This window comes from Phaenicophaeus curvirostris, chromosome 1 (genome assembly GCF_032191515.1).
Source record: "Phaenicophaeus curvirostris isolate KB17595 chromosome 1, BPBGC_Pcur_1.0, whole genome shotgun sequence".
NCBI classification, from domain to species: domain Eukaryota; kingdom Metazoa; phylum Chordata; class Aves; order Cuculiformes; family Cuculidae; genus Phaenicophaeus; species Phaenicophaeus curvirostris.
The window spans coordinates 171,879-185,410 of NC_091392.1; the positions used below are offsets into that span (position 1 = coordinate 171,879).

Genomic DNA, 13,532 nt, shown 5'->3' on the forward strand with positions numbered 1-13,532 from the left:
GAGATGGTAGAACCTCCAGAGATGACAGAACCTCCAGAGATGGTAGAACCTCCAGAGATGGTAGAACCTGCAGGGATGGTAGAACCTCCAGAGATGGCAGAACCTCCAGAGATGACAGAACCTCCAGAGATGACAGAACCTCCAGAGATGGTAGAACCTCTAGAGATGGTAGAACCTCCAGAGATGACAGAACCTCCAGAGATGGTAGAACCTCCAGAGATGGTAGAACCTGCAGGGATGGTAGAACCTCCAGAGATGGCAGAACCTCCAGAGATGACAGAACCTCCAGAGATGACAGAACCTCCAGAGATGGTAGAACCTCTAGAGATGGTAGAACCTCCAGAGATGACAGAACCTCCAGAGATGGTAGAACCTCCAGAGATGGTAGAACCTGCAGGGATGGTAGAACCTCCAGAGATGGCAGAACCTCCAGAGATGACAGAACCTGCAGGGATGGTAGAACCTCCAGAGATGGCAGAACCTGCAGGGATGGCAGAACCTCGAGAGATGGCAGAACCTGCAGGGATGGTAGAACCTCCAGAGACGGCAGAACCTGCAGCTCCAAAGAACACAGCAGCCTTCTAGGATGGAAAAGGATTCCAGAAAAGCTGGGGAGGGGCTCTTGATCAAGGGACAGGACAAGGGGGAATGGTTTGAAGCTTAAAGAGGGGAGATCGAGATGAGATCTTAGGGAGAAATGTTCTCCTGCAAGGGTGGGGAGGCCCTGGAAGAGGTTGCCCAGAGCAGTGGTGGCTGCCCCATCCCTGGAGGGGTTCAAGGCCAGGTTGGATGGGGCTTGGAGCCCCTGATCCCGTGGGAGGTGTCCCTGCCCATGGCAGGGGTGGGACTGGATGGGCTTTGAGGTCCCTTCCAACCCAACCCAGTCCATGATTCAAGAAACATCCAGGAGCTCAGTAGAGCAGGGAGTGGGAAAAAGGAGAAAGAAAGATGTTTCTACAGGAATACGAACGTGGTTTGGAAAAGCCCAGCCCCTCCAGGAAAGGGCTTCTAGAGAGTCATCAAGAACCACAAGTTCATTCTGAGAACTACTCAGACTCTCAGTGTAGTTCATTTCCTTGGAATCATAGAACTGCTTGGTTAGAAAAGACCTTGAGATCATCAAGTCCAACAACACGTGTCCACTACTGAACCAGGTCCCTCAGCACCTCATCTCCCCGTCTTTTAAACCCCTCCAGGGATGGAGACTCCACCACCTCCCTGGGCAGCCTCGGACAGGGCCTGAGAACCCTTTTGGTGAAGAAGTTCCACCTGAGGTCCAGCCTGAGCCTCCCCTGGTGGAGCTTGAGGCCATTCCCTCTCGTCCTGTCCCCTGGCCCTTGGGAGAAGAGCCCAGCTGCCTCCTCTCCACAACCTCCTCTCAGGGAGTTGGAGAGAGCAATGAGGTCTCCCCTCAGCCTCCTCTTCTCCAGGCTGAACAACCTCAGGTCCCTCAGCTGATCCTTGCAAGACTTGTTCTCCAGACTCGCTCCCTTCTCCAGACGTGCTCCAGCATCTCAATGTCCTTCTAGGAGTGAGGGGGCCAAAACCGAACCCAGGATTCGAGGTGCGGCCTCACCAGGACCAAGTCCAGGGGAGGATGATCCCTGCCCTGGCCCTGCTGGCCACGCCGTGTCTGATCCAAGCCAAGATGCCCTTGGCCTTCTCGGCCACCTGGGCCACCGCTGGCCCATGTTCAGACGCTATCAGCCAACACGCCAAGGTCCTTCTCTGCTGGGCAGTCTCCCAGCTGCTCTTCTCCAAGCCTGGAGCATCAAATCCCTACGGAAGGTGGCAAGAAACGGGTTCTCGATTGGCCATTTGTGTTGAATTGCATCCAATCCAAGAGAAGGCCGAGAGCTTTGGGAGACTCGGGGACACCAAGAAGTTCCGATTCACGTCACTGGTTGATACGGAAATTCCAACACCAGGAGAAACCCGGCTCTGGAAGAGCCCCAGAGCATCACATCCATCTACCAGGTGGGGATCACATCCACGAAACGTGCAGCTCAGGAGAAACCTGGAGCAGCTGGGACCACATCCATGTGTCCGGCTGCTGCCTTCCCCCAGCTGCTATTTTGGGTTTTGGCTCCGGTTACAGCTCCCGAGACCTTTGAAGCGGGGACTGTGGTTCCTCGAATATTTATTTGCTTTGCCAAAATCAGATGAGTTTTGTAGAAGTGCAGTCAGGGACGCCAAGCAGGTTCTGGAGACCTTCTTGGAAATGCTCCAGATTTATACGCTTAGAATCACACAATGGGTTGGGTTGGAAGGGATCTTAAAGATCATCCAGTTCCATGCCCGGCCACGGGTAGGAACACCTCCTACTGGATCTGGTTGCTCCAAGCTCCATCCAACCTGGCCTTGAAGACCTCCAGGGATGGGGCAGCCACAGCTTCTCCAGGCGACCTGTTCTCCTCGTCCTGCTCGTACCAACTAACTCTGGTTGATCCCAGCAGCTCTCCAGAAAGGAGAACAGCAAACAACGGCACCGCGCTCCTCTCAGCTAAGAAGAATGAAGGCCACCGAGATGGGCATCAAAACAAAACCCTTGGCCTTCTTGGCCCCCTGGGCCCCTGCTGGCTCCTGTTCAACCAACCCCCCAGGTCCTTCTCCTCCAGGCACTTTCCAGCCAGCCTTCTCCTAGGCTGGAGCTGCCCAGGGTTGTTGTGCCCCACGGGCAGGACCCGCCCTTTGGCCTCGTTAACCCTCATCCCGTTGGTCTCAGCCCATGGATCCAGCCTGGTCAGGTCCCTTTGCATCAACACTCCCACCCAGCTCAGTGTCATCTCCAAACTTGCTCAGGGTGCGCTCAATGCCTTCATCCAGGTCACTGATGAAGACGTTGACCAGCACTGGACCCAGCCCTGAGCCTTGTTCCTCAGCGCCGGGTTTTGAGCTCCCACCACGGGGCGTGGGCAGCCAGGCCTCCATCCTACCCAACCCCGCAACGTTCCTGAGTGAGACGCCCAAAACACGGGGGACTCCAACCCTGCGTCCTCAGGAGGAGGGTGAAGAACAGCCCCAAATACTTTAAAACGGGGTCACCAGATGCTTAGAGGTCACTGGTCCAAGCAGCCTCCAGCACACGCGATCGCAACCCAACCCCTGCCCAGAAGCTGAGAAACCTCAGGAGCTGCCTGAGCTTTTTCTGGCATTTTGCGGGTTTTTTAATCACTTTTCACATCGTTTCATGTCTCTAACACATTGAAAAACAAGAGCTGGAGACACTGACATCTCCCTCTTCCAAGACCGCACGCTGGTTCTACATCGGAACTTGCGTTTGATTAGGTGAAACCACGTTTCACCCACCAGACCGGGTCCAGCTCTCCTGACAGAGGCTGGAAGGAGCCCCAAACGACTCTTAGAATTCACCTCTTGTAAATCTTTGCTTCAAAAACCCAACCCGTGATGCTTCCAGGCACCTTCACAAAGGAGAACTGGAACCAGACCATCCGAAACGGAAAAGGAATTGCCTAATTCCTAGCGACACGAGGGGTTAAACCCGGGAAGAGAGCAGGACTGAGAAGATTCCTCTCCCACCTGGTGAAAACGGCCTTCTCGTTTTTAGCATCCATGGTCAGCTTGATGGTCTCCTGGCCCGAGCCCGTGCTGATGGTTTCGGTGACGCTCTCGGCTTTCTCCTCCTCTTCGTCGCTGTCGGAGCCGCCGGAGGAGCTGCTGTCCGAGGCCACCAGCGGCGCTTTCCTCGTGACGCAGACGTTCCAAACGCAGGGAGAGGCAGCGCTGGCTGAGAAAAGCACAGGATTCACATGGCAAAATGACCCAAGGCCTGAGAAGAACTCCCCCAGGTCCCACCTCGCATGAGCCGCGGGGGGCCAACACCATCAATGCACCCAACTCCACGAATCGGAGAACGGTTTGAGTTGGAAGGGACCTCAAAGATCATCCAGGTCCAACCCCCCGGCCACGGGCAGGGACACCTCCCTCTGGATCAGGGTGATCAAAGCCCCATCCAACCTGGCCTTGAACGTTTTGATAGGAATGGTTGGACTCAATGATCCAGTGGGTCTCTTCCAACCTGGTTATTCTATGATTCTATGATTCTATCTCGGTGATCCAGTGGGACTTGATGATCCAGTGGGTCCTTTCCAACCTAGTGATTCTAGGATTCTGCGATCTCCACGGTTGGGCAGCCACAACTTCCCTGGGCAACCTGTCCTAGGGTCTCACCACCCTCATGGTGAAGGAATTCCACCTCATATCTAGCCTAACTCTGCCCCTCTCCAGTTTATCCCCATTGCCCCTCGTCCCATCCCCACAAGCCTTTGTAGAAAGTCCCTCCTCAGCTTTCTTGGAGCCCCTTCAGGTATTAGAAGACAAGGCAGATGGCACAGGAGGGAAGTTCTTCCCCAGCAGACTCAGAACATTCCGCAGAGAAAGAGCTTCTCTAACGTCTCTACTTCATCTCGGAAAGTTCTCACTTACAGCTCTTGTCTTGACTCTGCTTGGAGGTCCCGTCTGAATCGCTGCTCTCTGTGTCGGCAGGAGAACTGCAACGCGGCCCCGACTCGGAGCTAGAGCAGGAGGGAAAGGGTTGAGAATGAAGGACGGAGATCTCGGTTGTGCTTCCCCCCAGCAGAAGAAACCACTCAGGCTTGTAAATTCTAAATATTTCCTCATTTTATGCTCTTAATGAGAACACGAAGCGTCCCTACGCGGTAAGGCATGAACGGTCCCACCACATGGAAGGGCTGGAAGGCGCTGGGAAGACAAAGCCTTGATCCCGAACGCCCCAACATCAAAGAACACGAGGGGAATGGAAAGAGCAGAAGGAAATATCCCACTAAACGCGCTCCATCCCACCCTATTCCAAAGATTCTTCCATTGGGAAGCGACAAAGCAACCGGCAGAGCGTGGGCCTCCCTTACCAACAGAAAGGCTGGAAGTCGGTGAACTTGGCCCACCCCTTCTCCTCCGGCGCGGTGCTCTCGGCGGCTGCCGAATCCCACACGCTGGAGCCGACGTCCATGGCAACGCAAGGCGTGGGGGGCTTGGCATTGACGGGCTCGAAGACAGCCGTCCAGCCCGACCCTGGGACACGGAAGAAGAGACGGGAACGTTGATGGGCCCTCGCGCGCTTTTGCCACCCCAAAACCAGCCCAAAGTGATCCCAGAGAGAAAAAAACGAAAGCCAATGCGAGGACGCTCCTTCAAATCCTACGGGGTGATGCCAATCACCAAGGTCACCATCAGCTTCAGAACCCTCTGAAGCGTAAACATTGATGGCATCCACATGGAGAAGCATCAGCGAAGATAAATGACACTACGGAGCCAGCCTAAACCTTAGAGAGACCTTCCAGTGCCTGAAGAAGCTCCAAGAAAGCTGGGGAGGGACCTTCTACAAAGGCTCGTGGGGATGGGACGAGGGGCAATGGGGACAAACTGGAGAGGGGCAGAGTTAGACTGGACAGGAGGAAGAATTTCTTCATGATGAGGGTGAGGAGGCCCTGGAACAGGTTGTCCAGGGAAGCTGTGGCTGCCCCATCCCTGGAGGGGTTCAAGGCCAGGTTGGATGGGGCTTGGAGCCCCTGATCCAGTGGGAGGTGTCCCAGCCCACGGCAGGGGGGTTGGAACTGGATGATCTTGAAGGTCCCTTCCACCCCAAACTATTCTACGATTCCATGAAACCACTGGACACTCCACAGGCCGAACTTTGCGTTGATACTGGTTATGCCTAATAAGAATTGACAATGTCTGGACCTTCCAAATGGATGAGGAGAGCTGGACACCAGGACAACTACGCGTTACGCTCCCAGTTGCAGCAAACAGACATCACCCAGAAAAAGAAACTAGTTAGAACTGGAAACTCTCACACCAAGCGAGGAACGCAAGTGAATGTCCTCAGCACTGGTGAAGCCGCACCTCGAATCCTGGGTTCGGTTTTGGGTCCCTCACTCCAAGAAGGACCTTGAGGGGCTGGAGAACGTCTGGAAAAGGGAATGGAGCTGGGGAAGGGGCTGGAGAAGAAGCCTGAGGGCCCTGGGGGTGTTTAGGCTGGAGAAGAGGAGGCTGAGGGGAGACCTCATTGCTCTCTCCAACTCCCTGAGAGGAGGGTGTGGAGAGGAGGGAGCTGGGCTCTTCTCCCAAGGGCCAGGGGACAGGACGAGAGGGAATGGCCTCAAGCTCCACCAGGGGAGGGTCAGGCTGGACCTGATGCAGTGGGAGGTGTCCCTGCCCATGGCAGAGGGGCTGGAACTGGATGGGCTTTAACGTCCCTTCCAACCCGAACTATTGTACAATTCTACGATTTAGTGGACAGGTACAGCTGGAGGTGAGGATCTCAAAGGTCATTCCCAATGTGATGATTTTATGACTCTATGTTTCCGTCCCCTTATTGCAGGTGACTGGGTTGGCTCTGCTGACAACACCGTGTCTCTCGTGAACTCCCACAGGTCCATTTGCACTGTGGTTGGGGACACCCCTGTCCCTTTGCACCCGCCCTCCAGGAACGTGTCTACTACATGCAAATTTCAACCAGAAAGGAGCTTAGGAAAAGACGGATACGTGGAGTGTGGAGATCATAGAATAGTTTGGGTTGGAAGGGACCTTCAAGATCATCCAGTTCCAACCCCCTGCCATGAGCAGGGACACCTCCCACTGGATCAGGGGCTCCAAGCCCCATCCAACCTGGCCTTGGACACCTCCAGGGATGAGGCAGCCAAAGCTTCTCTGGGCAACTTGATTTCCCTGGGTCTCCTCACCCTCATCATGAAGAAATTCCTCCTGATGACCAGTCTAACTCTGTCCCTCTCCAGTTTATCCCCATTGCCCCTTGTCCCATCCCCACAAGCCTTTGGGAAATGTCCCTCCCCAGCTTTCCAGGAGCCCCTTCAGGTCTCTCTAAGGTCTCCTCGGAGCCTTCTCTTCTCCAGGCTGAACAACCCCAACTCTCTCAGCCTGTCCTCGGACGGGAGGTTCTCCAGCCCTCGCATCATCCTTGGAGCCTCCTCTGGCCCCGTTCCAACAGCTCCATCTCCTTCTCCTGCTGAGGATTCCAGCCCTGGCCCCAACCCTCCAGCTGAGGTCTCCCCGAGAGGAGCAGAGGGGACAATCCCCTCCCTCCCTGCTGGCCACGTTCTCTGGATGCAGCCCAGGACACGGTGGGTTTCTGGGCTGCGAGCGCACCTTGTGGCTCCAGTGAAGCTTCTCATCAACCAGCAAACTTTTTATCTCAGAACAGCTTGGGTTGGAAGGGACCTTAAAGATCATCCAGTTCCAACCCCACGTCCCACCAGACCAGGCTGCTTGAGAGTCTCCATAATACTCTTAAAAGATAAGGAGTTGAGGTCATAATCGTCCTCTAAGCTTGTTCATTAGTTTTTATAGGAAAGAGCCAGTGCTGTGACCATCTGTGGTCATCTCAGCATCACCGAAGCTCCACGTCGCTGCCCTGAAGGAGCTGGGCTGGGCTCAGCCTCATAGAATCATAGAATCATAGAATAACCAGGTTGGAAGAGACCCACCAGATCATTGAGTCCAACCACTCCTATCAAATTTCAACCATTCCTATCAACATTCATCATAGTTGCAGGGGCAAAAAATGAAGATTGAAACTCCGATTTCTCCTCTGCCCAGCTGGAATTAGAGAAGATTTCTACTACACTAACTACAGTTTAGGCACCATGGGATAAGAAGTCTCTAAAGCTACCGGAGAGGGGCCGTAGGAGGCCACCAAGTTGGTGAAGGTTCTAGAGGGGAAGCTGTAGGAGCTAAAGTCACTTAGTCTGTTCAGCCTGGAGAACATGAAAGGAAGGGGAGACCTCATGGTGGTCTAGAGTTTCCTCGCAAGAGGAGGAAGAGACGACTTCTCTCTGGTCAACAACGAGAAGAGTCTCTTCCAACCTGGTTATTCTGTGATTCTGTGATTCTGTGAACGATAGGACCTGAGGGAATGGCAGGAGGAACCTAGGGAGGGTTAGGTTGGACATTAGATCAAGGTTCTTCACCCAGAAGGTGGTGGAGCACTGGAAGAGCTCCCCAGGGAAGCAGTCACGGCGTCAAGCCTGACAATATTCCAGAAGCACTTGGCCAACACCCTCAGACACGCGGCGTGAACGTTGGGCTTGTCCTACATGGGGAAAGGAGATGGACACGATGATCCTTGTGGGTCCCTTCCAACTCAGAGACCTTCTATGATTCTACGACACAGAACAGCTCCAGAAAGTCGGAATTTGCAAGCAGCTGTTCTCCAGAGACCGGAGACGTTACAGCGCTTGTTTGAAATGGAACCTTCGAGCTCTGAACCTCGAGGAGGTTCTGCTTCCAACTCTTTACCTTCAGAGGACTCCGAGCCTTTCTGCTCCGAAACACTTTTGTTGTTTGCCGAGGGAGGCGGCTGCTGCTCCGTTTCCTCCTCTTCTTCCGAGTCGACGCTACCGTCATGGTCTCCGTTCTCCAGATCACTTTTCGACGAACTCTCTGAGGTCTGAGATGCTCCGAATCTAAACGGCAGAACTTGGAATTAGAAGAACCCTAACGGCAAGCCGCTCATCCCTCCCCGCCCCAGGGAGAAAACACAAACTAGGACCTGAGCGCACGATGTCAAGTGCCTCTTACGGGGCTGGTGGCCCAAAGAAGAGACAAAGCTGTGACTGGGAGCAGCAGAAGCTGCTCTAGATGCTTCCTCTAAACCTCTACGTGATTCCCTTGTCAAAAAGCATCTGGGAAATAGGTTGCAGTGACATATTTGGGGCTGGGGACCAACAGGAGGAGATGAACACCAGGGTGAGATCCATTCTGTGTACGAACAGGACCATCAGTGAATAAACACCAGGGTCCTGCACCACGGCAGGTCCCTCCTTCTCCTGCAAAACATCGTCTTCTTCTAATCCTGCACCACGGCAGGTCCCTCCTTCTCCTGCAAAACATCGTCTTCTTCTAACAATTCAAAAAGGAATGTTCTGTCTACTGCTCCCAGCCTTACGATTCATTCAGAGAATCCCAGAATCATCAAGGTTGGAAAAGACCTCCAAGCTCATCCAGTCCAACCGTGCCACGGCCACATGGGTTTTGAATCCCTCCAGGGTTGGAGACTCCCCCACTGCCCTGGGCAGCCCCTGCTGGGGCTTCACCGCTCTTGCAGTAAAGAAATTTCTCCTAATATCCAATCTGAACCTTCTCTGGTGCAACTTGAGGCCATCTCCTCTCATGCCATCACCTGGTATTTGGGAGAAGAGCCCAGCACCCACCTCGCTACAACCTCCTCCCAGGGAGTTGTGGACAGTGATGGGGTCTCCCCTCCTCTTCTCCAGGCTAAACATCCCAAGGTCCCTCAGCAGCTCCTTGGAAGACTTGCTCTCCAGATCCTTCTTCAGCTCCGTTCCCTTTTCTGGACACACTCTAGACCCTCAATGTCTTTCTTATACCGAGAGGTCCAAAACTGAACTCAGGATTCAAGGTGTGACCTCACCAGCATCCAATATAGGACACGATCCCTTCTCTGCTCCCACTGGCCACACCGTGGCTGATCCAAGCCAGGATCTGCTGGCCTTCAAGGCCACCTGGGCCACTGCTGGCTCAGGTTCAGCCAGTTCATGAACTGCTTCAACCTCCTCCTCTCCAAGTATCATTCATGGCCGGGTTGGATGGGGCTTGGAGCCCCTGATCCAGTGGGAGGTGTCCCTGCCCATGGTTGGGGTGGAACTGGATGGGCTTTGAGGTCCCTTCCAACCCAACCCATTTTATGATTCTATGAAACACGAGAAAATGAGTAAGTTCTAAGGATTTCAAACTAAGGGTGGGGTGTTTTAGTGTCTTTGACCACAGATTCAATGATTAGGTGACTTCACCATCATCACGCCCCCTCAAACTGGATTTTTGCCTCTTTCTGTAGAAACCTGACAGGGAAAACACTCTGGTTTATGTCAGAAAAAGGCCTTGCAGCACATCAAGACCACACGACGAAGGGTGGACTTCACCAACGTGGACAGTTCCATAGCATTTCGGGTGAAAAACAACTCACTGGCTTGTTTCCACCTTACCGTGTCCTTGATTTCACTTGGGTTGCATAGGTGATCTCCTTCTCTTCCCAAATATCTTCCTCCTCCTCGTTATCATCGAACTGTTGGATCCGTTCGTTGCAGCAGGCTTCGAAGAGGGAAGCGTTGGGCTAAAAGAATAGAAAAAGAAATCAAATCCCGTTCATCCTTTAGCGATAGAAACGAGAACTTTGGTGAGGAGGAAGCTGGTGGAGCCGCCTCTGGACACAGAAGACACCATGAAGGTGTTGGCATTTATTTTGTTTTTACATTCGAAGTCGCACAACAAGGAATGTTTGGAAGTGGAAGAGGAATAAGAGCACGAGATGTTAGATTCAGCAAGGCTGGGACAGGTCAAAGAAGAAACCCAACACTTCTCAGCCAACGTTGCTTCCAAACAGCTGCTCCATGATGGGACTCCGAACCCTCCGAAGAGGCACGGAGATAAAGTCACTGTAGAAGAAGGTTGGAAAGAATTCCCTTGAGAAGACCCTCAAGAACGGAGCAGCTCAGAACTCGGAGAGTAAAGTGATGCTACACAAGGAAAACATCCTGCTAGGACTAAGCTGATGGCCTCCTATGACAAAGGGACTCGACTACTGGATGAGGGAAAGGATCTTCCTGGACTTCAGGAAAGCCTTTGACAGGGTTCCTCCCAGCGTTCTGCTTAGGAAACTGTCCCCTCTGGGCTGGAGAGGAGAACGAGCTCCTGGGTGGAAAACGGGTTGGCTGGAGGGCCCAGAGAGTGGTGGGAGATGGAGTTAACTCCAGCTGGAGGCCAGTGACAAGTGGTGTCCCCAGGGCTCAGGGCTGGGTCCAGCCCTGGTCAATGTCTTTATCAATGACCTGGATGAGGGCATCGAGTGCACCCTGAGCAAGTTTGGAGATGACACTGAGCTGGGAGGAAGTGTCAATCTGCTGGAGGGTCGGGAGGCTCCAAAGGGACCTGAACAGGCTGGATCCATGGGCTGAGACCAACGGGATGAGGGTTAACGAGGCCAAAGGGCGGGTCCTGCCCTTGGGGCACAACAACCCTGGGCAGCTCCAGCCTAGGAGAAGGCTGGCTGGAAAGGGCCTGGAGGAGAAGGACCTGGGGGGGTTGGTTGACCAGGAGCCAGCAGGGGCCCAGGGGGCCGAGAAGGCCAAGGGCATCTTGGCTTGGAGCAGAGCCGGCGTGGCCAGCAGGGCCAGGGAGGTTCTTCTCCCTCTGGCCTCGGCCCTGGGGAGACCGCTCCTCGAATCCTGGGGTCAGTGCTGGGCCCCTCCCCACCAGAAGGATGTTGAGGCTCTGGAGCGAGTGCAGAGAAGAGCAACGGAGCTGGGGAAGGGGCTGGAGAAGAAGCCTGAGGGCCCTGGGGGTGTTTAGGCTGGAGAAGAGGAGGCTGAGGGGAGACCTCATTGCTCTCTCCAACTCCCTGAGAGGAGGTTGTGGAGAGGAGGGAGCTGGGCTCTTCTCCCAAGGGCCAGGGGACAGGACGAGAGGGAATGGCCTCAAGCTCCACCAGGGGAGGCTCAGGCTGGACAGCAGGATGAAATCTTTCCTGGAAAGGGTGATTGGTCCCTGTCCGAGGCTGCCCAGGGAGGGGGTTGAGTCTCCTTCCCTGGAGGGGTTTAGAAGATGTGCAATCTGTCCTTCTGGAAATGAGTTTTCAGAGCCCAGAAAGCGAGGTAGCCCGGTAAATACCCCATGGTTGCCCCAAATGAGACGATTCGAGGATCTTCCCGTTACGACTGGCTACATGCTCTCTCCCAGATGGTTCCCAGTCCAACCCAGTGGACACACAACCACCCGCAGAGCTGGCTGCTCAGGAGAAATCCAAGTTAAGATGAGCACAGGAAGAGCTTTTGGTGGTTGCAGGCTCAGCTGCCAGAGTCGAAAGGAAAATAGAATCGCTGATCGGGAGAGAACTCCCCATCTTCATTGCACTGTTTAAGTGATAAAGAAAGCATCTGAAGACAAAGCTAAGTCTTAGCATTGACCACTTATGCTTCAATGAGCGTGGACTCAGCTCTGAAGCCACCGTTCTCCCTCAAGGAGCACCAACTGAGGTCAATAACCCAGGAAAGGCAGATGTTTAGATCCAGAAGGAACCAAATCTGTTTGCTTTTTGGCCGTGACTACGTACTGAAAGGTCATCCAAGTGAAAACAAGAACAGATTGAGGCTGCAGAGACTCAAAGATTCCTCCTCCATCCAGGGTGTGACCACTGAAGGTCCTCAACACCACGCTGGAAGGCCCTGAGGCTACAGGGAATCCCCGAGTTCCTTCACGAGACCCCATCACGAGTCCAGCTCTGGTTTCCATTTACCAAAACCAAAGCAAACTTTTGGTTTTTCCGACCGACGCCACCGGATTCGAGCCCGAAGCGAGTGGCCGCCCGCCCCGTGAACCCAACGTCCCCACCAGCCACTTACGCTGTCGTCATCGGCGTCGATGTTGAAGTTTATCTCGGCGATGCGGTCGAAGGGGGCGCTGCCAAGAGAAGAGAAAGAAACTTGAGGGACGGCCTGGAGCAACGAAGCGATTTTATCGCCAACGCAAGAAAGAGCCGAGCAGAGAGACACTTCCTACGGCCACGTGACGCCCTCGCGTTTGTTCCCACCACGGGGAACATCACTGGGACCTTGAGCAGCCTGCTCTGCGGAGGTGCCCATGGATGGGGGTTGGAACTGGATGATCTTTAAGGTCCCTTCCAACCCAAACCGTTCTATGATTCCATGGGCAATGGCTTCCTCTCTCAGAGACAGAAGATTAGTTTGTATTTTAAAATCTCAAAATGAGATTTTATGACTCTATGACTCCATCGGGTTTTCACCCGTGAGTTTGATTCAATGACTCAGTGATGAACCTTCGTGCTGTCCTGCTCAGGTGGAATTTGGAGGCTTCGTGCTGCCTGGCTGGTATTTTGCAGCTCTCGTGGTATCTGTGCAGCATAAAAGCATCTCAATTTTCTGCCCCGGCTTCCTCCAGCTGAACCAGAGAATCAAAGAATAGTTTGGGTTGGAAGGAACCTTCAAGATCATCCAGTTCCACCCCTGCCATGGGCAGGGACACCTCCAACTGGATCAGGGGCTCCAAGCCCCATCCAACCTGGCCTTCAACACCTCCAGGGATGGGGCAGCCACAGCTTCTCTGGGAAACCTCTTCCAGTTCCTCCCCACCCTCATGGTGAAGAAATTCCTCCTCATGTCCAGTGTAACTCTGTCCCTCTCCAGTTTATCCCCATTGCCCCTCGTCCCATCCCCACAAGCCTTCCTGAACAGTCCCTCCTCAACTTTCCTGGAGCCTCTTCAGGTCCTGGAAGGTCAGATGCGAAGAGGATGGAATGCAAAGCACTAAGACTCTTGAAGGTTTAGGAACTTACTTGATGTTATCATCCTGGTCTGCAAACTCCTCATCGTTGAAGCCAAACTGATCCACAAAGTTAGCCGTCATCTGCTGGATCTGGTATTCGGAGAAGGCCTGAGGAACGGAACCCAAAAAGAGCCATCGTTAAGGCGTCCAAAGAGATTCCACTAAGCTCGAAGAATCAT

The 13,532-nt window shown here is 53.9% G+C and overlaps 1 protein-coding gene across 1 annotated transcript in view; it reads right to left on the reverse strand.

Annotated features, from left to right (window-relative positions):
* The window catches only part of PPP6R2 (protein phosphatase 6 regulatory subunit 2), an 83,128-nt gene that overhangs the window by 12,644 nt on the left and 56,952 nt on the right, over nucleotides 1-13,532 (reverse strand). Inside the window, exons 16-22 of the mRNA XM_069861212.1 lie at nucleotides 13,364-13,461; nucleotides 12,414-12,471; nucleotides 10,002-10,129; nucleotides 8,296-8,462; nucleotides 4,890-5,052; nucleotides 4,447-4,535; nucleotides 3,541-3,748 (exon numbers count right to left, since the gene is read on the reverse strand). Coding sequence (XP_069717313.1) covers nucleotides 3,541-3,748; nucleotides 4,447-4,535; nucleotides 4,890-5,052; nucleotides 8,296-8,462; nucleotides 10,002-10,129; nucleotides 12,414-12,471; nucleotides 13,364-13,461 — 911 coding nt within the window. The remainder of the gene's footprint in view (nucleotides 1-3,540; nucleotides 3,749-4,446; nucleotides 4,536-4,889; nucleotides 5,053-8,295; nucleotides 8,463-10,001; nucleotides 10,130-12,413; nucleotides 12,472-13,363; nucleotides 13,462-13,532) is intronic.